Source organism: Mustela lutreola, chromosome 8 (assembly GCF_030435805.1).
Source record: "Mustela lutreola isolate mMusLut2 chromosome 8, mMusLut2.pri, whole genome shotgun sequence".
Taxonomy (NCBI): domain Eukaryota; kingdom Metazoa; phylum Chordata; class Mammalia; order Carnivora; family Mustelidae; genus Mustela; species Mustela lutreola.
Window position 1 is genome coordinate 48,715,553 of NC_081297.1, and position 20,926 is coordinate 48,736,478.

The 20,926-nt window shown below is 55.5% G+C and overlaps 3 protein-coding genes across 5 annotated transcripts; 2 read left to right on the forward strand and 1 right to left on the reverse strand.

Annotated features, from left to right (window-relative positions):
• Nucleotides 1-432: 432 nt before the first annotated feature.
• CDCA3 (cell division cycle associated 3) lies at nt 433-3,152 on the reverse strand. Of its 2 annotated transcripts, none has more exons than XM_059184674.1 (6): nt 2,639-3,152; nt 2,250-2,425; nt 1,679-1,808; nt 1,140-1,433; nt 913-1,016; nt 433-786 (listed from the first exon to the last, which is right to left on the reverse strand). In XM_059184674.1, the coding sequence occupies exons 2-6, from the start codon at nt 2,367-2,369 to the stop codon at nt 628-630; spliced, it is 807 nt and encodes a 268-aa protein (XP_059040657.1). In that variant the 5' UTR covers nt 2,370-2,425; nt 2,639-3,152; the 3' UTR covers nt 433-627. The 2 variants fall into 2 exon arrangements, with proteins under 2 accessions (XP_059040657.1, XP_059040658.1); XM_059184675.1 differs by having other exon boundaries at nt 2,250-2,544.
• A 207-nt stretch (nt 3,153-3,359) lies between these two features.
• USP5 (ubiquitin specific peptidase 5) lies at nt 3,360-16,600 on the forward strand. Of its 2 annotated transcripts, none has more exons than XM_059184657.1 (20): nt 3,360-3,714; nt 6,688-6,813; nt 7,080-7,146; nt 7,342-7,475; nt 7,626-7,771; nt 7,921-8,105; nt 8,584-8,678; nt 9,510-9,703; nt 10,353-10,424; nt 10,709-10,796; nt 10,924-11,049; nt 11,542-11,695; nt 12,014-12,188; nt 12,816-12,904; nt 13,533-13,724; nt 14,240-14,383; nt 14,462-14,607; nt 14,817-14,970; nt 15,225-15,309; nt 15,947-16,600. In XM_059184657.1, the coding sequence occupies exons 1-20, from the start codon at nt 3,505-3,507 to the stop codon at nt 16,038-16,040; spliced, it is 2,676 nt and encodes an 891-aa protein (XP_059040640.1). In that variant the 5' UTR covers nt 3,360-3,504; the 3' UTR covers nt 16,041-16,600. The 2 variants fall into 2 exon arrangements, with proteins under 2 accessions (XP_059040640.1, XP_059040641.1); XM_059184658.1 differs by having other exon boundaries at nt 13,533-13,655.
• A 733-nt stretch (nt 16,601-17,333) lies between these two features.
• Nucleotides 17,334-20,893, forward strand: TPI1 (triosephosphate isomerase 1). The gene is made up of 7 exons (XM_059184673.1): nt 17,334-17,574; nt 18,762-18,885; nt 18,998-19,082; nt 19,157-19,289; nt 19,593-19,678; nt 20,116-20,203; nt 20,294-20,893. The coding sequence occupies exons 1-7, from the start codon at nt 17,349-17,351 to the stop codon at nt 20,410-20,412; spliced, it is 861 nt and encodes a 286-aa protein (XP_059040656.1). The 5' UTR covers nt 17,334-17,348; the 3' UTR covers nt 20,413-20,893.
• The last annotated feature ends 33 nt before the right edge of the window (nt 20,894-20,926 follow it).

The following is a 20,926-nucleotide window of genomic DNA, read 5'->3' on the forward strand; positions in this document are numbered from 1 at the left end:
AGTGCTTGGGTATGGGATATTAAGAGGGAGCCATTCAAGATAATGGCCAAGGTCCAGGTTTGGGCAACAGGGGAGATAATGCTGTTATTCCTCGGGATAGAGAATAGGGTATGAGGAAGAGTTTTGGAGGAAAGAGCACAATTTCAACTTCAGACAAACTGACTCTGTAGTTCCTACAGAGCAGTTGGATAAAGGTCAGGGCTAGTTGGAGGGACCTGAAATTACCAAAATATAAGTAAATGATAGTTAAAGCTCTGGAGGGGCACACCTAGGGAGCACAAGAGGAAAAGGCCAAGGACGGAGCTCTGGGGAACACCAGGACTTATGGGAAGCGTGTGAAAGTGGCTTGGAAGACAGGGAACCCAAGTTACCCAGGCTGCTTCTCTACCTACAGTAGCCCACTGCAAGGTTGAGGTAGAACACTGAAAAACATCATTTAAAACCACTTTCTTTAATATACAAGAAACACATGAGTCACAAAGCCCAAGAAAGCGCTGAGTCCCCGAGCCAGGAGTTTAGGGGGGGTTGAAGACAACGAGCCTTTCCAGTCTCCCAGGAAAAGATGGGATGGAGGGGACGCAACATCACTCTGCCCCTGGTGAAGCCAGTGCTGGGGCCACGCTCAGCCTAGTTCTCCACCAAGTTTGGAAAGTGCTGATTTTCCTTGTCCTGGTCCTGGCCCTGCTCCCATACTCGGCCTCCAGTTTTCAGAAGTCGTCCAGTTCCCAGAATGGCCCCTTCCTTTAGCTCCCTAGCATTTTCACTCAGGGCAGAAGGCCGCTTACCCTGCCAAAAGCGGTATGTGATTTGGAGGAGGAAGGGAGGTTGTTCAGGAGAGGGAAGATCTGGTAAAAAGGCCTCCCACCCTCCAGCCTGCCTTGGTCAGTAAGTTTTCACCCTCTCCCCCTTTACCTGTCGTGGTGCCAGAGTTCCGGGGGAGTTGTCATCCTGTAGGATGGTGAGGGGAGATCTCCCTAGTACCTTGCCATTTGCTTTCCGTCTATTGTGCTTAGAACCTAAGGTGGGTAAGGGGTTAAAGCAAAAGCCAAAATTAGGGGCTTACAGTTTATTCTTTCTATACTCAACCGTGGACATTATCCCAGTTTCTTTTCCCTCTACCTTGCCCTTAGATTCTGTACCTGAAGATCGGGGCGTCTCAGGGTCTCTTGAAGGCTTGTCCGAGCCCTGGCTGGCCATGGGGGTTTCTGAGGGTTGTCCTGCTTCCTCCTTGGAGAACACCTGCTTGGAGGGAAGCTCAGCCTGGCTGCAGGGTGGCGTCTGGTCCTCAAGGGAAAACTGGGTGCCCAGAGGCAAGTCCAATTCAGAAGATGAAGTTGCCTCTAAGGGCAGAACAGGCTCTGGGGGCAGATTCGATCTGGGGGCTTCGGTCTCAAATACTTCACTCAGCTGCTTCACCAGTGGGCTCGAGGGTTCTAGAGGGGAGAAGTCAAGTGAAATAGTGGCAAATCATTCAGCAAACAGGAAAAGATACAGGAGCTTTAGGATTCATGCCCTGGTGGGTGAGGGATCGGGAAGAGAGAAATCAAGGTGAGAGGAGAAACGTTGAGAGAAGAGTGAGACTGGTTCAAAGCAAGAGGATGGAGAAGATAGCTTTATTAGCCCAACCCACGAATCCTAGGTGACAGCCTTACCAGAGTTTCCTGGGCCCACCATTTACCTCCGGTGCTGGTCTTCATAGGTGTGCGTGCAATGCCAAGGGTAGGAGAGCGGGGATCTGAGTCTTGGGCCTGATCAGGACCCTCCAGCTGCTCCCCTGCTGGTAGGTTGGGCTGTGGAGAACTCTCCACCTGGCAGAACCAAAGGCTACAAGTCTGGACCCGGACTCTTTCTTCCCTCCCAGGTCTCTAGGCCCTGGTGGATAGTCCAGGCAGGCAAGGCCAAAGCCCTCGGGCATTCAGCCTGCCCCATCCGGATTAAGAAAGTGGAAAACTGGGCCTCGGATTAGAAAGTGGAGGGTGTGAGGCGCCTGGGTGGCTCAGGTCATGATCCCAGGGTCCTGGGATCGAGCCCCGCATCCGGCTCTCTGCTCTGTGGAGAGCCTGCTTCCTCCTCTCTCTCTCTGCCAGCCTCTCTGCCTACTTGTGATCTCTCTCTGTCAAATAAATAAATAAAATCTTTAAAAAAAAAAAAAAAGAAAGAAAGTGGAGGGCGTGAGGTTTTTCTCAGAACGAGGCTAGGCAGAGGCCCACGAAGGCTGACTCTGCCTCCCCCACCCGGGCCCCGCGTACCTGGATGGGAGTGCGCAGGATGCCGGCACTGGGTGAACGCGGGTCCGCCACCCGGGCCAGGAGCTTGTTGTGCGGCGGAGGCCGCGCGGGGGTGACCGGGGCGCTCTTGGCTGAGCCCATCTCATCCAGGAGGAATAAGGTGGGGCAGGGCCCGGCCGGGGGCGAGGAGGGGATGCCTGTGAGAAATGACTCAGGTCTCAGCCACTACCGCGACCACGTCTGACCTCTGACTGCAGACCACCCGATCTTCCCGGTTCCCGGCCGAGGAGCCTTCCCGCCGCCCCGCCAGAGGCCTCTGTGGAGATAATGACTGGTGCAACTGACAGTCCGGCTCATTCTGGGCCCGCTGAGCCCTCTAACTTACTCGCTAATGAACTCAAATCACTTACCAGGCCCCGATTCCTCGTCTGGGTGCACCGCAGCTGGAGCCTCAACTCCCGACGCCGAGTTTCAAACCTCCCGCCACGCCCCTTGCTTTGACTCTATTGGTGGAGCCGACGCAGGCTCCTCTGGGCCTCCTTGTGAGACCCACCTCCAGTGCGGGACGCCATTGGGCGGGGGCGATGTCTATCATGAGAACCGTGGGGCCAATGAGCAGCGGCTCGGCTGGCCCAGGGCTGACACCGCCCTGCTCAGGGGACTTTTGTTCCGCAACGGGTTCGGAGCTGTCCGTCGTAAGACTTTGAGGCGTGCCGGTCTTCGCTTTTAACACCTTCAGTTTCAAAAACCCAAAAAATTTTATTTAAAAAAAAAAATAGAGTCATGAGTTTTTACGTGATTTTGTACAGATCCAACTGGAGATGTAGTTATGAAGATTTTTCTGAGGCGACAGAGCCAGTAATCCTTATTGGCTGACGGAGTTATCAATCACTCGGCACGACCCTCTCATACTCCGCCTCATTGGACAGCTCCTGTTCAAATACCAAGAGTACAACTGGCCTTCTACTTTCCGATTGGACAGTACCCAGGAAAGTTTCTGGGATTGATTGGTTTAAACAACCGTCAGTTCCTACTCTTTGATAGAAGACACACGAAGGGACTGTAGGGGTCCCAGAATCCGAGCATCCAAAACTCCGGGACCCTCCTCGCTGCTCTGCTTGCGCTCTGCCCTTGGGAGCGTGGGATTGGTTCTCTCGACCATCGCTTGCATCAGAAGCGCTTTTTCATTGGCGTTAGTCAAGAGTGGGGCAGAGGGCGGAGCACTAGTAGGCAGGCTACGTCCAACTGCCACTCTCGCGCGTCCTCCCTTTAGCGCATGCACCTAACGAGTAGTGCTCATTGGACGGCAAGCCTAGGGGGTGGGGGACTGGGAACGGTGGGAGCCGCTGTGTGTGGAGGAGCTGCTGCCGGTGTCATGGCGGAGCTGAGTGAGGAGGCGCTGCTGTCAGTATTACCGACGATCCGGGTTCCTAAGGCTGGAGACCGGGTCCACAAAGACGAGTGCGCCTTCTCTTTCGACACACCGGTAAGCCCATTCCCCACGCCCGCAGCGAGCACGACTTCCTTCCATCGCCCTGGTCATTCTGCCGGGGCCTGCAAGGCTTGGGCTACCGCCTTCCTGCGATGCACCATGGGACTTGTAGTCTCCCACGCTCCTCCCTGCCGTTGCATTTAATTAGCCGGAGTTGTCGTATGACTACCGCCCCCGGAAGCCACCGCGCCTGCCTCGCCCGTTCCCCATCTCGTGGAGCACTGTGGGGATCGTAGTCGCTCTCTCCCCTCATTGCCTTTCCAAGGTAGAGGCGCATCCGATCGTCGGACTACATCCCCCAAGTGGACCCCTGTGAAAGCCTGGGAGTTGGCCTTGCCTGCCGCGCACGGCCCTCCGGGTTTTGTAGTCTCGTGTGGGAGGGATGGGGCGACCCCGCACGGTCCGAGGCCGGGGTTAGGGTTGGAGGGTGGGGACTGCGGTTCGTGGGCGCCTAGTAGTCTGGAGGGGACCGTGAAGGCGGCCGGTTCTGAGAAGGGCCGAGTTAGAGAGACTCCACCCATGGTTAATGTAGACAGGGGGCGGGGAGGTGGGTCATTGGAGGTAGGGAGGAGAGAGAGAAGGGAGGAAAGCTCTAGTCGTTTCTCCTTTGACGTGACCTGGGACTGCTGCCCCCTCTCTTTTTCCCGCCCGTCACAGAGAGCAGAGGGAACCCTTTTAAAAGTATTCCCAGAGAGACGGTGTCTTTCGTGGAGGATACTAAGACCCCTTTCCCATCCCGCTCCCACTCTTGACTAGTTAGACAAAGCCTCCACCCACACCATGCTTCACGTTTTGCAGCCTCCACCCGGAACCTCCCTTCCTGCAGTTCTGCCTTCCTGTGTCACCCTCAAGCGGAGACTAGCCTTTGGCCTGGCCAGAGCCTTAACTGAGAGGGCAGCAGCCCGGTTGGGATCCGCCCCCCTCGCTACCCCTCCCGACGAGCGGCCGCTGGGCCCTGCCCAGGGTGTTGAGCCAGACCAGCTCATGGCTAGGAAAACTGCAAGTCAGAGTGGAAAGGCTACATTAATGCATCGCCAGTGCTGAGTATAGCAGCATGATCTAAGGCCCAGTTCAGGATCATCACTGCGATTTGTGGTTTGCTTGGTTTGCAAGGCTTTGATCTGAGCCTCAGACGATGTGCTGCTTCTCTGGAGTCTGACTTTGGCAAAGCTGAAAGAGGACGGCTCAGAGCAGAGCTCCAGGGTTCCCAAGCCTTGAGGAAACCAGCGTATTTTTATTTCCAACCAAGGAGTTCGGTTACCGGGGAGCTCCTACATGCCACCCAGTTCATCAAGTGCGGGTTGAAGCGCTGTCTTTCTCAGGAGGGAAAGGTTTTTCTTAATTACCAACAGATGGTAGAAGTCAGTGGGTCCCTCTTCACACTCCTGTCTGTCTCTCTTTAGTAACTGCTTCAAATAATCCAAATGGTGTTTTCGTAAGCTTGTTATACTTTCCTCCTCTCATCCCAAATCAGGAGATCTCCAGTGTGGCTTAGTTGCTTTCCTAACTGACTTCCAGCATGTTTGATGATCTTCAGATTGGGTTCATGGTAGGAAGGGAGCTTATTTGACCTCCCTAATGAAAAATGTCCCATTTGCTCATAAACATTGTAATCCACACTGTTCTAGGGAGTGGTACAGAGCAATCAATGGGACCAAGAACTGCCTTAGAGAGTGCCCTATTTTTCATATCACAGAGAATTTTTCAAGGCCACTGAGGCATGTATTATTCAAGGCAGAAGACGCCCGTTGTAGCTCAGATCTGTGGCAAGACTCTTGTTTTCCCCAATTACCTCCTCCACCTTATCCATCACTATTCACAAAGGAACTGGCATACTTGTTCCATTTTAGAGAAGCTCATCCTCTCTCCTTAGCTGTGATTTGGGGTGGACCCTTGTTTTTCCCTGTTTTCTTCCTGGGTTATATGTGTTCTAGCTGTCTTAGCAGGTGCTGCTAGATTATTCTATGGGGGGAATGGCTTTGAGGTTGGCAGTTGATAGACTTCAGTGGGGGTTTTAGTTATTGGTCAGAGGGGAGGCAGCTGGGTAGTGGCTGGAGAATGCTGGTCTTTATGTCCCTGCCAAATGAGACTCAGGTATAGCAGTGAGCCCCGGACAAGGCATTGTTACCCTGGAGCTAGGCTTTAGCAGGAAAGGAGGGAGAAGACCCAGCGTGGACCAAGGTTTAATGACTTAGTAGGGTGTGGTAAAGGAAAAGTCTGGGCTTGCTGGCAAGCTCAGGAATTGGGTGTATTGTTCAAGTGCTAGCATCTCTGCTCGAGTCCGGAAGCTTTTCTGAGTCCTGGAGATGAGACAGGGTTTAGCATTGTGTCCCTGCTTTAGGTTCTGTGTCTGGCATGCAGGCCTTTCCCCTCCTGGGAAAGGACCCCTTTCCCTCTGAATATAATCACTGGCCCTGGAAATCCATAGTATTTGACTCCCAATTTACCTCAAGGAAAGAGAAAAAGGGGAGTGCCTAGGTGGCTCCAAGAGTTAGGCGTCTGCCTTTGGCTCAGGTCATGAACCTGGGGTCCTGCTTAGTGGGGAACTTGCCTCTCCCCTCTCCCCCTGCTTGTGCATGCTCTCTCTTTCTCTCTCTCAAGTAAATTAATAAAATCTTTAAAAAAAAAAAAAAAAAAAAAAGAAAAAGAAAAAGGTAAAGGGAGTTCTCTGCAATTGATTGGAAGGCTCCAGAGCCCAAAGAAGGATCAAGAAGGAAGAGGAATGATTACTGACAGGTGTTTTTCCACCCCTGGTATCCTTGGTTGTTATCAAATTCATAGGAGAGGGGTGAGAATCTTCGCCATATACCAGGTTCTAAATGGCTAAATGACTTCCGAGAGCCACGTGGTGTTGGAGAACAGAGCCTTCCTTTTGGAAACCAGCAGTGTCTAGCCTTGGGTCTTGGTTTCCCCACCTGGCCAGGCTGCATCTTCCCTGTGCTTTCCCTCCTGCCTCTTGTACTACAGGAGTCTGAGGGTGGCCTGTACATCTGCATGAACACATTCCTGGGCTTTGGTAAACAGTATGTGGAGAGACATTTCAACAAGACGGGCCAGCGAGTCTACCTGCACCTCCGGAGGACCAGGCGCCTGGTAGGGACAGGGCTGGGGCGAGACTGGGGGACATTGAGGTGCCACTGCACCTCCATTTTGAATCTGTCTCTTCCATTCTGACCTTCTGTTGGTCTCGATTTCCCCCTCTCACCTATTTCTGTTGGTATCATTAGAACTCAGCACCCATGGTTTTTTTTTTAGTTCTCTTTCCTTCTAAGATTAACCCACTCTGTCCTGTCCATCCTCCCCATTTGTCCCTTCCCTGGTACGCACTGCTGATCCTGGCCCTTCCTGCCTGATTGCAGAAGGAAGAGGACACCACTACAAGCACTGGAGATCCCCCCCGTAAGAAGCCCACCCGGCTGGCAATTGGTGAGTTCCATTATGGTTCCGTTTTTCCTGAACTGGTCTTCCCTGCTCTCAGGCATTCCAGGAAAGCCCCAGAAGAATGGGCCTGATCAGTGCCCCTAGAGCTCTGGAGGGGGACACAAAGAGATGCTGTATGGGAGGAGGGACATTTTCCTGTGATGGTCATCCTACCCTCCCTCCTCTTCCTTGTTTTACCAGGCATGGAAGGCGGATTTGACCTCAGCGAGGACAAATTTGAATATGATGAGGATGTGAAGATTGTTATCTTGCCGGATTACCTGGAGATTGCCCGGGATGGGTTGGGGGGACTGCCTGACATTGTCAGAGATCGGGTATGAATACCATCCCACCCTACCAGGGACTCTAGGGCAAGCGGGGCCCGAAGTCTTGGGCAAGCGCTGAGAAAGCTGGAGACTGAGGGGCTAGAGGGACAGGGGAGTGGGGAGGGCTGAGTGCTATCTCTGACCCTCTGCTTCCCCCAGGTGACCAGTGCGGTGGAGGCCCTGCTGTCAGCTGACTCGGCCTCCCGCAAGCAGGAGGTGCAGGCCTGGGATGGAGAAGTACGACAGGTGTCTAAGCATGCCTTCAACCTCAAGCAGCTGGACAACCCAGCTCGAATCCCTCCCTGGTGAGGCCTGGCCCTTCCACCTTGGGGTACAACCCCCCAGAGCATGGCAGAGAGGCCACCCTCCCAGGGGATCTGGTGGGAGAGAGGGCAGGGGGCCAATGCCATTACCCTTGACCCCTGTTTCAGTGACTTTCTTCTCCCTGGGTTAGTGGCTGGAAGTGTTCCAAGTGTGACATGAGAGAGAACCTGTGGCTCAACTTGACAGATGGCTCCATTCTCTGTGGCCGACGCTACTTCGATGGCAGCGGGGGCAACAACCATGCTGTGGAGCACTACAGGGAGACGGGCTACCCGTTAGCTGTCAAGCTGGGCACCATCACACCTGATGGAGCCGGTACTCCCGCCCCTCCCCCAGCTCCCTGCCTGCTGGAGTGTATCTTAACTGTTATTCATTGCATATGACAGAACATGTCCATGCGTTCTCTTGATAAACAATGAAAATATTGCAGATGAGACTAAATCTTCAGTTAACCCTCCAAATCCCAGTCCTTTTCTTAGAGGTTACCAGCATTATCTGTTTAATGAGTATCCTTCCAAACCCCTCTGAGCCTAGCACCCTATCCTGTGCGGTAGAGTGACAAGTAACTCCAGCCCTCGCCCTCTTTCACACCATCATCCCTGACAGCCAGTCTCCGAAGGGCCGGTGACCATAACCATGACCGCACTGCCCCTCAGGACTGCCAAAGAGGGTTTCCTTTATGGGCTCATGCTTCTGTCCCACCAGCGCCGCCTTGGGGCAGGGAGTGGGATTGGAGGCCTGGCCAGTCCAGAGCCACCCCCTCTGACCCCATTCCTCTTGCCTCCTGCCCTAGATGTGTACTCCTACGATGAGGATGACATGGTCCTGGACCCCAACTTGGCTGAACACCTGTCCCACTTTGGCATTGACATGCTAAAGATGCAAAAGGTGAGGTCCCCTTCGGATTCCAATGCTCCTCATCCCTCCCTGCCAGGCCCGTCCCAGCCCGAGGCTGAAGCAGTGTGTCAGCGGCAGCTGCCACAGTTATCCTGGTCCCCAGGACATTTGTGCTTCCTTTGAAAAGCTTTCTAGAATCATTTATTCACTCATTGAATACTACTGAGTATCTACTATACGCTAGGCACTGTGTGACTAAGACAGAGTCATATTCTAGATGGAAAGGCAGACACTTATCATCTGCTCAGGCGAATGAGTGACTAACCACAAACCGAAGGGTGCTGCGAAAGAGACCTAGAGGGGTGGTGCCTGGGTGGCTCAGTGGGTTAAGCATCTGACTCTTGATCTCAGGGCTGTGAGTTCAAGCCCTGTGTTGGGTTCTATGCCCAGTGTGGCTCTTACTCAAAAAAAAAAAAAAACAAAAAAAACAAAACCCCACAGAGAGACAGACAGGTGCTGCAGGAGTGGTGTACACCAGGAGGACCGGGCTGGTTGAGGGGATCGAGGCAGTGATACCTGCGTGCAGAGCTGAGGGGTGAGAAGGGGTAACTTCAGAATGAAAAAACACTTCGAGTGGAGGGAATCCCATTCATTTCTTTTTGTCACCTGGGCAGAGGCCTGATGACTCAAGGCATAGGGAACAATTGCACATGACTTTCCAGAACTGGGACTAGGACTAGCCAGTGTGTATCCTATATGAGAGCCTATAATCATACTCATTGGAAGCTCTGGCCAGGGACCGTCCCAGACGCTGTGAGGGATCAGTGTGAAAAATCCAGGACTGAGTTTCTCACCGGGTCTGAAGTGCGCCTTCCCTTGTAGACGGATAAGACGATGACCGAATTGGAGATCGATATGAACCAGCGGATTGGCGAATGGGAGCTGATCCAGGAGTTGGGTGTGCCCCTGAAGCCCCTGTTTGGGCCTGGCTACACGGGCATCCAGAACCTGGGTAACAGCTGCTACCTCAATTCGGTGGTCCAGGTGCTCTTCAGCATCCCCGACTTCCAGAGGAAGTAAGTGGCACCCCCTCCCCATGACTGTGGACCCCTGCCCCACAGCTCTGCTGAACACCAGCCTCTAGGCCACACTCCTTCAGCTACCATCAGGACCTCTGTGTTCTGGCTCAGTCTTCATTCCTGTGACACTGTGGCTGGCACACTCCCGTCAGTTCAAGCAGCACTGTCCCCCAGCCCCACGGGTCCCACTGAGGGCAGAACATCGATCCCAGGGCGCTCCCTGGCCTCCTGCCTGACTCGGTAGGAAGGGGATGATCTCTCTACTTGAGACCAGTGACAGCAGATGAGGACCTGCTGTGGCCCTGTAACCCCTGGGGAAAGGGGAGGGCCCGGGACACTAGGAGAAAGACCTGTTTGATCCCAGATAATGGGAGCTATCCTTACCCTTCTCCCAGGCTGCCTTCTCCCTTCCCCTGGCTCACTCCTGGGGAGGAGACTGGGAAAGAAGGTAGCGGAGTGCACTATGCTGCCACAGTGGGAAGGGGAGGAAGGGCAGGTTGCCGGGAAGAAGGGGGACCTGTGCTTCAACCCCGTAACTCCCCACTCTGGAGGGAGCCTATTCCCTGAGCAAGTGGGTAATACTCCCTCCCCTTTCCCTTGGAACCCATGCCAAAGCACCTCTAATTATGCTTCCTTTGGCTCTTAGGTATGTGGATAAGCTGGAGAAGATTTTCCAGAATGCCCCGACGGACCCTACCCAGGACTTCAGCACCCAGGTGTATGTAGCCAGGTCCTATGTACAGAGGCTCCTGAGAGCCTCGCCGCCCCCATGCCTTCTTTCTCCCCCATGACCACTGCCTGGAATGGGCAGCAGTGTAGGGTTTGCCTCCATCCGTGCTGTCTGCCTTGACATGGGCTCCTGGGAAGTCTGTGGTTTTTCACATTGTAGAGAGTTGCCTAAGGGCCATCAGCAGAGATTGGTTTGGGGAGGAAAGGCACAAAGAAAGGTCAGATGGTCATTAGTGGACTGAAGCTAAATGGTTCTCTTGGATGTTAACACAGGGCCAAACTGGGCCACGGCCTGCTCTCAGGAGAGTATTCCAAGCCAGCCCCGGAATCAGGCGATGGGGAGCAGGTCCCAGACCAAAAGGTTAGTCTGGGACTCTATCCCTTTCAGGCTCTGAAATTAAGGGGAGACTGAGGTCTGGGAGATGTCTAAACAAGGCCCCTTGTGGCCTCTTGAGCCCCAGCTGAATCGCTGCACTGGCTTTACCTAGGAAGTTCAAGATGGCATCGCCCCTCGGATGTTCAAGGCCCTCATTGGCAAGGGTCACCCTGAGTTCTCCACTAACCGGCAGCAGGATGCCCAAGAGTTCTTTCTTCACCTCATCAACATGGTGGAGGTAAGAGCTGGCAAGATGGCAAGAAGGCTGTTCTACCCTCCCTCCCTCTGCCTGCAGCTCTCGCCTGTCTCCCTCCCGCCCATTCTTTCCAGTCAGCCCCAGTCAGGCCCTCCCTGGGACACGGGGGGTCTGCGTGCACCAGGTCTTCTCTGTGAGTAGCAGGTGCCCCCGCGGAGACTGGGAAAGCTAAGCAGCGATCCTTTTGCTCAATGGGTTTGCAGCTGAATGCAGGGTACACCCAGAGAAAATGAGATGAGGATGCTTATTGCCTGCAGAGAAAAATACCAATACGTTCTACCACGGTCTCCTATGATGGCACCGGGGTGAGGGGAGGGGCAGTTAATTACGGAAGGATCTACTCTTATATCGGCATGCCTGCTCAGGATAGACTCCCTTCCTTTCTTCCCTCTCCCTGAGCGCCTAGTGATCCTTTCAGGCCCCTATTCCCCTCCCTGACCGTGCAGACCTCCCCACCCTGCCTCTTCTCCGTAGAGGAATTGTCGGAGCTCTGAAAACCCTAACGAGGTGTTCCGCTTTTTGGTGGAGGAGAAGATCAAGTGCCTGGCCACAGAGAAGGTCAAGTACACCCAGCGAGTTGACTATATCATGCAGCTGCCTGTGCCCATGGACACAGCCCTTAACAAAGGCACGTTGCTCCCAGCGAGGCCTGCGTGTGGTGGGGCTGTGAGGCCTGGGAGGGGCGCTAGGACACATAAGCAGAACCCACAGGGTGCCCTGCTCCCCCAGCTGGGAGTCCAAAGCAGGGCTGTCTCAGGGAGGTAGGAGCACCTTGTCTTGTCAGCGCTTTGCTGGGGCCAAAGGCGAGATCAGCCGTGCATGGGTCACATGGGTTTGGAGCAGGGGGCAGCTGACATCGTCCTGGCCCCAGGGTGGTCTGGCAAGGCAAAAAGGAGGGCAAGAGGCTATAGCCTCTGAAGAACTCACCCACCAATTCTGTCAGCAGAGGAGCTTCTCGAGTATGAGGAGAAGAAGCGGCAGGCCGAGGAGGAGAAACTGCCACTGCCAGAGCTGGTCCGGGCCCAGGTACCCTTCAGCTCCTGCCTGGAGGCCTACGGGGCCCCGGAGCAGGTGGACGACTTCTGGAGCACGGCCCTGCAGGCCAAATCCGTAGCTGTCAAGTAAGTCCTGATGGTCTGCGCCTCTGGTTTCGGGCCGCTGTCAGGGTGATCCCAGGGATATCCTCCGCCTTGTTCTCAGTCTTCCATCCCTTCCTGGTTGGCTTCTCAGGGCTGTGTCCGTTGGAGCTGGCTCTGAGGGAAGCAAGAGGCCTCAGCAGCAGTTGATGTGGATGATTGCCACATCCCCTTGTCCTGTCCCTGTCATGTTGTCTTCTCTTGTGGGACAGGGTCACATTCTAGTGCAGCTTCTGTCCACTCGTGCTCTCAGTCTTGGCAGGGCAAAGACACATAGTCTGCATTTTGGACAGAGTTTAGATTTCTAGCAAATGGCCTGAGTTTGAACCTCATTCTTTTATTGGCATAGGCTTGAGATCTGAAAGTGTGCTTTGGTCTTAAGGGATTTCAGCCATTCTCCCCCCTCCCACCCTCACCCCTTTGACAGGCCCCTGGCTTCTGCTGCTCCTTGTCTGCAGATGCTCTGATGTCTGCCCAGGGCAAGATAAGAATCTGAAGTGTCTTCTGGGCTCTCAGGTCTTCTACCCATGAGAGGCTGAACCCCAGGGTGGGGGTTTCAGGAGAAGAGAACTTTGGGATTCTCTGGGTACCAGAATGCTCTCTCTTCCCTAGGACCACACGATTTGCCTCTTTCCCTGACTACCTGGTCATCCAGATCAAGAAATTCACCTTCGGCTTAGACTGGGTGCCCAAGAAACTGGGTATGGTGGCTGGGACGAGTGAGGGAGGTTAAGCAGAAAATGCTAGAAAAAGAAGGGGCCTTACCATGTGTAACCTAGCATTTCTCCAACTTTCCTCTGAAGGAGGAAAACATTACCCTAAGTGTTTCAAAATGAGCCGAGTTTGAAAAGCATGGACTAAAAATAGTAAAGCACTTGATTTTACACTGATGATTCAGAACCAAAAGCAGTTCTCATGGTGTTACTTTTATACTTGGTAAGAGGTTCTCATTTAGATAATCTTGACACGATTCTCCCAAGTCTTACGGCCCCCAACGGCTTTGAGAACTACTGACTTCACCTCATGGCCTGTCCTAGATAAGTTGAGACCCACAGAGGTATGAGAGCCTTGCGCTGTACGAGTCAGAGGCCCCCGCTCTTGACCGTAGCATATCTCAGGTAGCTCTAGGACTAGAGGCCAGGCCTCCTGATTCCCAGGCCCACCATTACATGACACCAGGACCCCCGCGACTGGAACCGCTCTGAGCAGCTCTTTATTACAGAGCAGTGCCACGGTGTGGGGCAGGGCTTTGAGGAACCCCAAGTGATTTCTCCGGGAGGGCCCCAGGGAGCTGCCAAGGTGACCCTTTTCCCACCGTTGCGATCATAGACGTGTCCATTGAGATGCCGGAGGAGCTGGACATCTCCCAGTTGAGGGGTGCAGGGCTGCAGCCTGGAGAGGAGGAGCTGCCTGACATTGCCCCACCCCTGGTCACTCCGGATGAGCCCAAAGGTAGCCTTGGTTTCTATGGCAACGAAGACGAAGACTCCTTCTGCTCCCCTCACTTCTCCTCTCCGACATGTTAGTGACTCTTCTTCCTGCCTGTCTCTCTCTTCTTTGCCAATGGGGGTCTTTTCTGCCTGCCTCCCCTTGACCCTGTCCTTTGTGTTTCTCCTGCCCTCCCTTTCGAATCTCCCTTGCCCTCTTGTTGGATGTGAGGACTGACTAGAGCACTCCCAGCCGCATTCTCTGTGTGGATGGCAGTAGCGCTGGCCAGTTGCCTCTCTGCCCTTGTCACCTCATCACTTGGGGGTGGGGACAGGCAGGCATCATACTCCAGAAACGGGGCCCATTCTGTGAGAATGGGTGAGGAGGGGGATCTATAGGAGAGCTTTAGCCTCAGTTTTGTGTCTCTAGTACTGCGGGATCCACATCATGGCGTGCCGCCATTTTGGTTCTGGAGTAAGGTGCCAGGCCATGGAAGGAAAATGCATGGAATGGGGGTGGGAGGGTTGGGAGAGGGCCGGGGGGCTGGACCGTGGGAGGCAGGAGGGGCAAGGAGTCGTGTCACCATGCCCTCACTTCTCCCCCCATAGCACCCATGTTGGACGAATCAGTCATCATCCAGCTGGTGGAGATGGGCTTCCCTATGGATGCCTGCCGCAAGGCTGTCTACTACACGGGCAACAGTGGGGCTGAAGCCGCCATGAACTGGGTCATGTCACATATGGATGATCCAGGTAGGCTGGGCTGGGCGGCAGGGTGGGACAGGGCCCCCATCCTCCCACACACACACTTCAACCCCTTCACCCCCGCAGATTTTGCAAACCCCCTCATCCTGCCTGGCTCCAGCGGGCCTGGCTCCACTAGTGCAGCAGCTGACCCACCACCGGAGGACTGCGTGAGCACCATCGTTTCCATGGGCTTTTCCCGGGACCAGGCCCTGAAAGCTCTTCGGGCCACGGTATGAGCTGCCCCTGGCTGAGGACTGGGGGCCCATGGGGAAGAATGGGTGGCGGTGAGGTTCCATCCTTTGTGAGCCAGACCTTTGTGGGACGGCCAAGGCCGAGGCTTCCTCCTTCTTGTGGCTGCACTGAGGGAGCTGAGGCCTTCACTGGTGGTTTTTCTTGCCCTGAACTTGTTGGAAAGAGTAATGCTTCCCTCCTCTCCAAGAACAATAGTTTAGAAAGGGCTGTGGACTGGATCTTCAGTCACATTGATGACCTGGATGCAGAAGCCGCCATGGACATCTCGGAGGGCCGCTCCGCTGCCGACTCCATCTCCGAGTCCGTGCCAGTGGGACCTAAAGTCCGGGATGGGCCTGGAAGTGAGTGTCCCTGGGAAGCAGGATGGGCCAGTGGAGGCTAGCCAGTCCGCTACCAGCTCCTCATTCCCCTGCAGCTCTGCTTCCCTCAGGAAGCAGAGGGGGCAGAAGCTTCTTTCCACTGATGTGGCTTCTGAAGGTGGGATTCTAGGAGGCCGAGACAGACTTGTGACCCAGTCGCTACCCCCCAGTCCCTGAGACTGGCGTCCTGAGTTTGGGCTGGAGCTCAGGGACCCCTCTCATTGTCTCCTCTATAGAGTATCAGCTTTTTGCCTTCATCAGTCACATGGGCACCTCTACCATGTGTGGTCACTATGTCTGCCACATCAAGAAGGAAGGCAGGTGAGGGGCTGGCAGGGCACATTCGAAACTGGGGAGTGCTGGTGGGGAAGAGTGGGGGGCATCCTGAAGTCTTCAGGGTATTTGTGGGAGAAGGTAAAGGGCTGCTGGGCCGGGGCGGGGTGGGGGGGGGTGGCGCAGAGACACCAGAAATGCATAGAACGCCTGACTGCAGGGATCAGCCAATGCCAGAGAGCCCAAGGCCACCTGCTTTTTTCAATAAAGTTTTACTGAGCATAAGCACACTTACTCATGTAGGTGTCGTTGGTGGCTGTTTTCACACTGCAGCAGGAAAGTTGAGTAATTGTGTCAGAGACTGGATGGCTTGCAAAACCTAAACTACTTATTGGCTGGCCCTTTCCAGAAAAAGTTGGTGGTCCTGGGCCTGGCAGGAGTGGGTGGGGGTGGTCATAGAAGTGCTGGAGGATCTGAAGACCGAGCAGGGAATGGGATTGGGATGCTCCCTTCAGGCAGGTAGCAGCTAGCCTGTGGGTGCAGGGGCCCAGGATGAAAATGTGGGGGACCTCTGCCCCGGCATCACCCGGATCTACTCCAGGGGCTGTGTCAGAGACTAAGCTGATGCGGAGTGGATGCCCAGTCTGTTCATCCTTCTCCACCCTCCCCCTGCCCGCCTCCCCAGGTGGGTGATCTACAATGACCAGAAAGTGTGTGCCTCTGAGAAGCCACCCAAGGACCTGGGCTACATCTACTTCTACCAGAGAGTGGCCAGCTAAGAGCCTGCCCTGACCCCTCACCGCTGAGGACAGGGGACAGACCATCTGGCATGAGGGACAGGGGCTGAGGGATGGACTTCAGCCACCACCCTCCCTGCTCTGTACCCTTTTTCTTTCTGTCCTCAGCAGCAGGGAAGAAGCTCGAGGCCACAGGAGAATGGCCAAGCAAAGCGGGGGGACACTGGAGAGACTTTGGGGATAGAGCAGGAAGGGGATGGGAGGGGCCGCCCACCTGTCTGTGAGACTTCGTTGCTTTCCCCGCCCCTTGGACCCACAGTGCTCTGCTTCTCTGTGTAACCCTGCCGGCCTCTGATGTGGAGGGGGGCTTGTTTGTGTGTGCGCCTGGGTGTAGCTTTGTGCAGCCTCTTCCACGGGAAGGGGGAGTCCGTGCCTCCCCTCCCTCTTTGTGTTTGCTCCCTGTGTGGTCAGGCAAGGAGGGCTGTGAGGGAAATGGGGATCCCTGTCGCCCTCCAGCCTGTCTTTCCCCCACCCTGTCTCTTCCCTGCCCTTCTCTGGAAAATGCCAAAATACACGATGTGAATAAAAAGTACAGTGGCTAAGTTGTGTCCTGTTAGGTACGTCAAGGGAGACCGATCTTGTCTGGGGCCAGCAGGAGAACTACCTCTGCCCCCTCCCTGGGCCTTTCTCTACTTTGACTATTTCTAGAGCTCTTTGGAAATGGGCTGTGAGATGGGGGCGGGGGAGCAAGCACTGGGGCAGTGCAAGAAAGCTAGGGGCTGGGTACTATCAGATCAGGGGCAGTGAAGTAGGGTGACACAGAGCAAAGATGGGATGAAGAACTCTGCCGTCCCTCCAGCAGTCACACCAGAGGGGTCCCAAGTGCCAAGGGCCGCCCTTCCCCCTCTGAACCCTCCTACTGGCCCCGTAGCTGTGGGACTACCTCCCCTCCCCCCATAGGTCAAAGGTGCCTGTTCAGCAATCAGGGATGCAGCTACTCCAACGGGCGGGGGTGGGGGGGGGAGCGGAGGGAAGAAGTCCTTTTCACAGAGTTGGAGACCTGCCCCCTCAGAGCTCCCTCGGTCCAGGCCAGCAATTCGATCTCAGACCGAGCAGCCGGGAGTCCAAGCTTCTCTTGGAAGCACCTCTGGCCCCTGGGGGGCTGTAGTCGTCAAGTGGGGCTCCCCCGAGGGTGGGTTCTCGCCTCCCCCGGAAGCCAGGCGGTGGGGTCGAAGCGCCCGAGCCCCAAGACGCCCCTGGAACGTTGCTACAATAAGGGGGGAGGGGTCACATCCCAGCCTTGCAGCAGCGGCGGCGGGCGGGGCTTCCAGGCGCTGGGCCGGACTAGCCATGGCCGAGGGCGGGGAAGAGGCGGAGTTCTGCCTCAGGGCGCTCTACATAAGCGGCCAGTGGCAGCGGCTGCGCGCTGCTTCTGACCTTCAGGGTGTCGGTACCAGCGCCATGGCGCCCTCCAGGAAGTTCTTCGTCGGGGGGAACTGGAAGATGAACGGGCGGAAGAAGAACCTGGGGGAGCTCATCACCACTCTGAACGCAGCCAAGGTGCCGGCCGACACCGGTGAGCCCTGCCCGGCCGGGGGCGGGGGCCGGGGTTGGGGGAGGTCGGGCGTGGCAGCGCCCTCTCCCGAGCCCGCTTAGCCCGGTGTCCGCGTGGACCTGGATGCAGGGCTGGGCGCGAGGGCGGGTGGGGGTCGGGACTTTGACCTCGCAGCCGCAATACCGGGGATGGGTCGAGGGGGGAAAGGCGGGCTACATGTAAGGGTGCCCTCGGATCGTGGGGCGGGAGGGGATTTCTGGGGTCACCGTGGGTGAGCTTGGGCCCGGGACCCTACGGGAGCCGGGGATAGGAACGGAGGCCCTGCGGACGATCACGGGAGGTTGGCGACAGCCCCTCCGTATGGGGGAGGAGGCTGAGCCTGCGTGCGGGGATCCAGCTACCTGCCCCCTCGTCCTTCTGTTCCGTGCGCCGCCGCACGTAGCCCGCGACTCCTCCCCGCGCCTTGCTGGGCGGGCCGAGTTCCCCCACCCCCGGGCGGCGGTGGCCTCCTGAGCTCTCCGCTCTATCCTTCACTGGCACGGATGGCGCCTGCCTTCCCACGAAGGGGCTGAGCAGGTTCCAAACAAGATGGGCAATTGGGGAATGAGGAGCGATCCTACAGCCTTCTGCAGGCTGAAAATGGGAAAACGCAAGGCCTCGATGAGCTTGTCACCCGCCCCTGCCACCTACGGGCAAAGAATGCTGTCCTCGGCCCTTACCCTCCCACTCACTTCAGTCGCAGAAACACCGGCCTGATCAAAAGAAGCCCTGATTTATTCCCCAAAGACCCCAGTACAAACCCCAGGAATTGGCCCTTTTTGCTTTTGCTAAAAATCCTTGCCTGGGAGCGGTAGGGGTGAACTATTTTAGAAGGGAGGCGTGGTTGGTTGGCTCCGAGAGAATGCTGAGTCTAGGAGGTGCCTAGGCCCAGAATAGCCTGGGGAAATCAGAACCACAGCTGTTAAAGAGCAGAGGGCAGGGCCAGGGTGGGCCTTGACCTCCCAGGGACACCTGGGAGGCTCAAGGAGTTGGGTATGGCCCAGCTGGGGCTGGGAAGTGGACAAAGATGATCTTGCTGAAGTGAAAAGGGCTGGAAGGCAGAACTGAGAAATAAGGTGAAGGCGAGGGCCCTCCAGAACACTGGATGGAGCCTGGAGAGTGGCTTCCTTGTGACCTCATTCCCTTGTGCCATCATTGCTACTCTCCAGAAGTGGTTTGTGCACCCCCCACCGCCTACATCGACTTTGCCAGGCAGAAGCTGGACGCCAAGATTGCTGTGGCTGCACAGAACTGCTACAAAGTGACGAACGGGGCCTTCACTGGGGAGATCAGGTGAGATGCAGGCAGGAGGGGGGCCTGTAGGGACCTTCCCCTCACTTCCCTTTTTGAGGGGAAAACCACAGGTGGGCTCTTGGCTGAAACATGGCTTTCTCTCTTCCTTTAGCCCTGGCATGATCAAAGACTGTGGAGCCACATGGGTAGTCCTGGGGCACTCGGAAAGAAGGCACGTCTTTGGGGAGTCAGATGAGGTTAGTAACCAGGAAGGGAGGTAGGAGATGCCTTATTCCAAGGGAGTTGTGTCACCAAATCTGTTCCTCAACAGCTGATTGGACAGAAAGTGGCCCATGCCCTGGCAGAGGGACTTGGAGTAATTGCCTGCATTGGGGAGAAGCTAGATGAGAGGGAAGCTGGCATCACTGAGAAGGTTGTTTTCGAGCAAACCAAGGTCATCGCAGGTAACTCTGGAAAAGGGGAGCTTTGAGCCTGACCAGGGCTACAGAGGCACAGAGGGTGGGGTCAGATGCCCTGCAGCCTGACTTGATCCCCATCCCATGCTGATACAGGAAGGGGAAATTGAGAGGGTGAGAACCCTTGCATCCTCCATATCACTTCTGTTCCTGCCAATGGTATAGATATCACTTGGAGTTCCTCCAACAGCCACCAGGGGGCACTAGGCCACCACCGGTTTTGATCCCCTGGGCAACGGGCTGGCTATCTCCTTCCTGATCATCCCTCCATTTGTGATCTCTGTCCCGCAGATAATGTGAAAGACTGGAGCAAGGTTGTTCTGGCCTATGAGCCTGTATGGGCCATTGGGACTGGCAAGACTGCGACACCCCAACAGGTAACCGAGCCCAGGAGCTCTGCCCCTCCTCTACCTGCCTGCACAGGACTGGACTGCAACAGAGATCACCTGAGCCAACCCCTAATTTTAAAGACAGGAGCCCCCAGGGTGCCTGCTTGGCTCAGTAAGTAGAGCATGTGACTCTTGATCTTGGCGTCGGGAGTCTGAGCACCATGCTCAGTGTAGAGATTACTTTAAAAAAATAAAATAGCTAAAAATAATAATAGTAAAGACAGGAATCCCCAAGTCCAGAGTAGAGTGAGTTGTCCAAAGACATCCATTCCAGGGTCTGGGGTGGTACTGGAGCTGTGGCATTCTGACTCCGATCTCAGGGTTCTTTCCCTGAAACCATGCTGCCTCTCTTCACTGGGGCCCAGGGTCTTAGCCTTTGAGTGAAAGGCAGGAAAAGGCTTACTTCATCTGGCTTCTTGTTCTAGGCCCAGGAAGTACACGAAAAGCTCCGCGGATGGCTTAAGTCCAACGTCTCTGACGCCGTGGCTCAGAGCACCCGTATCATTTATGGAGGTAGGTGGGTTTGGCTCCCACCTGATACAGGGGTGGACTCGGACCTCCTAGCCCATCCCTGACTATTCCCTCTTTCTTTTCCCTTCCCAGGTTCTGTGACTGGAGCAACCTGCAAGGAGCTGGCCAGCCAGCCTGATGTGGATGGCTTCCTCGTGGGCGGGGCTTCCCTCAAGCCAGAGTTTGTAGATATCATTAATGCCAAACAATAAGCCTCCCCCCTTCCCCCCGGCCGTCTTCCCTGTTCTACTAAGCCAGGGACTAGATAGCCCAGCAGCTCAGTAACAGTGCTCCTCCCCCACCCCCCACCCCACACATGCTTCTGATGATGTCGCCCCCTTTGTGGCCAAAGTATATCTCTTAATGTTTACACCTTCCCCTGTAATGGCTGGGACCAGGCCAATCCCTTCTCCACGTAACAAACAATTGGAACGAAACAGGTCACCAAGGTGGCTTCTCCATGGCTGAGAGATGGAAGGGGTGGCATTTGTTCATGGGCCCCCTCAGACCCCAGTGAGGGCAGGAGAGAGAAGCCATCCTCGTCTCCCATCTCGCTCCCTGAGGCCAGGGGCTGAGAGAATGCCCTGTCCTTCGCCCAGAGGCGCTGCTCTCTCCCGTGATGCCAACGCCTGTGTGTGTTGTGTATGTGAGCAATCCCACGTGTGGGGGGGGCAATAAACACCTGGCACTGAGCCTTGTGGCGTGTCCTCCTTCACTGTATTTACC

Bases quoted from the DNA above. Each gene is read 5' to 3' on its own strand.
- CDCA3 (XM_059184674.1), bottom strand. From the start codon at position 2,369: ATGGGCTCAGCCAAGAGCGCCCCGGTCACCCCCGCGCGGCCTCCGCCG. The intron at 1,809-2,249 runs GTACGCGGGGCC...TGGTTCTGCCAG, and splicing joins TCCTGCGCACTCCCATCCAG to GTGGAGAGTTCTCCACAGCC. The intron at 1,434-1,678 runs GTAAATGGTGGG...TCTCCCCTCTAG, and splicing joins TATGAAGACCAGCACCGGAG to AACCCTCGAGCCCACTGGTG.
- USP5 (XM_059184657.1), top strand. From the start codon at position 3,505: ATGCACCTAACGAGTAGTGCTCATTGGACGGCAAGCCTAGGGGGTGGG. The intron at 14,384-14,461 runs GTAGGCTGGGCT...TCACCCCCGCAG, and splicing joins GTCACATATGGATGATCCAG to ATTTTGCAAACCCCCTCATC. The intron at 14,608-14,816 runs GTATGAGCTGCC...CTCCTCTCCAAG, and splicing joins TGAAAGCTCTTCGGGCCACG to AACAATAGTTTAGAAAGGGC.
- TPI1 (XM_059184673.1), top strand. From the start codon at position 17,349: ATGGCCGAGGGCGGGGAAGAGGCGGAGTTCTGCCTCAGGGCGCTCTAC. The intron at 18,886-18,997 runs GTGAGATGCAGG...CTCTTCCTTTAG, and splicing joins GCCTTCACTGGGGAGATCAG to CCCTGGCATGATCAAAGACT. The intron at 19,290-19,592 runs GTAACTCTGGAA...TCTGTCCCGCAG, and splicing joins GCAAACCAAGGTCATCGCAG to ATAATGTGAAAGACTGGAGC.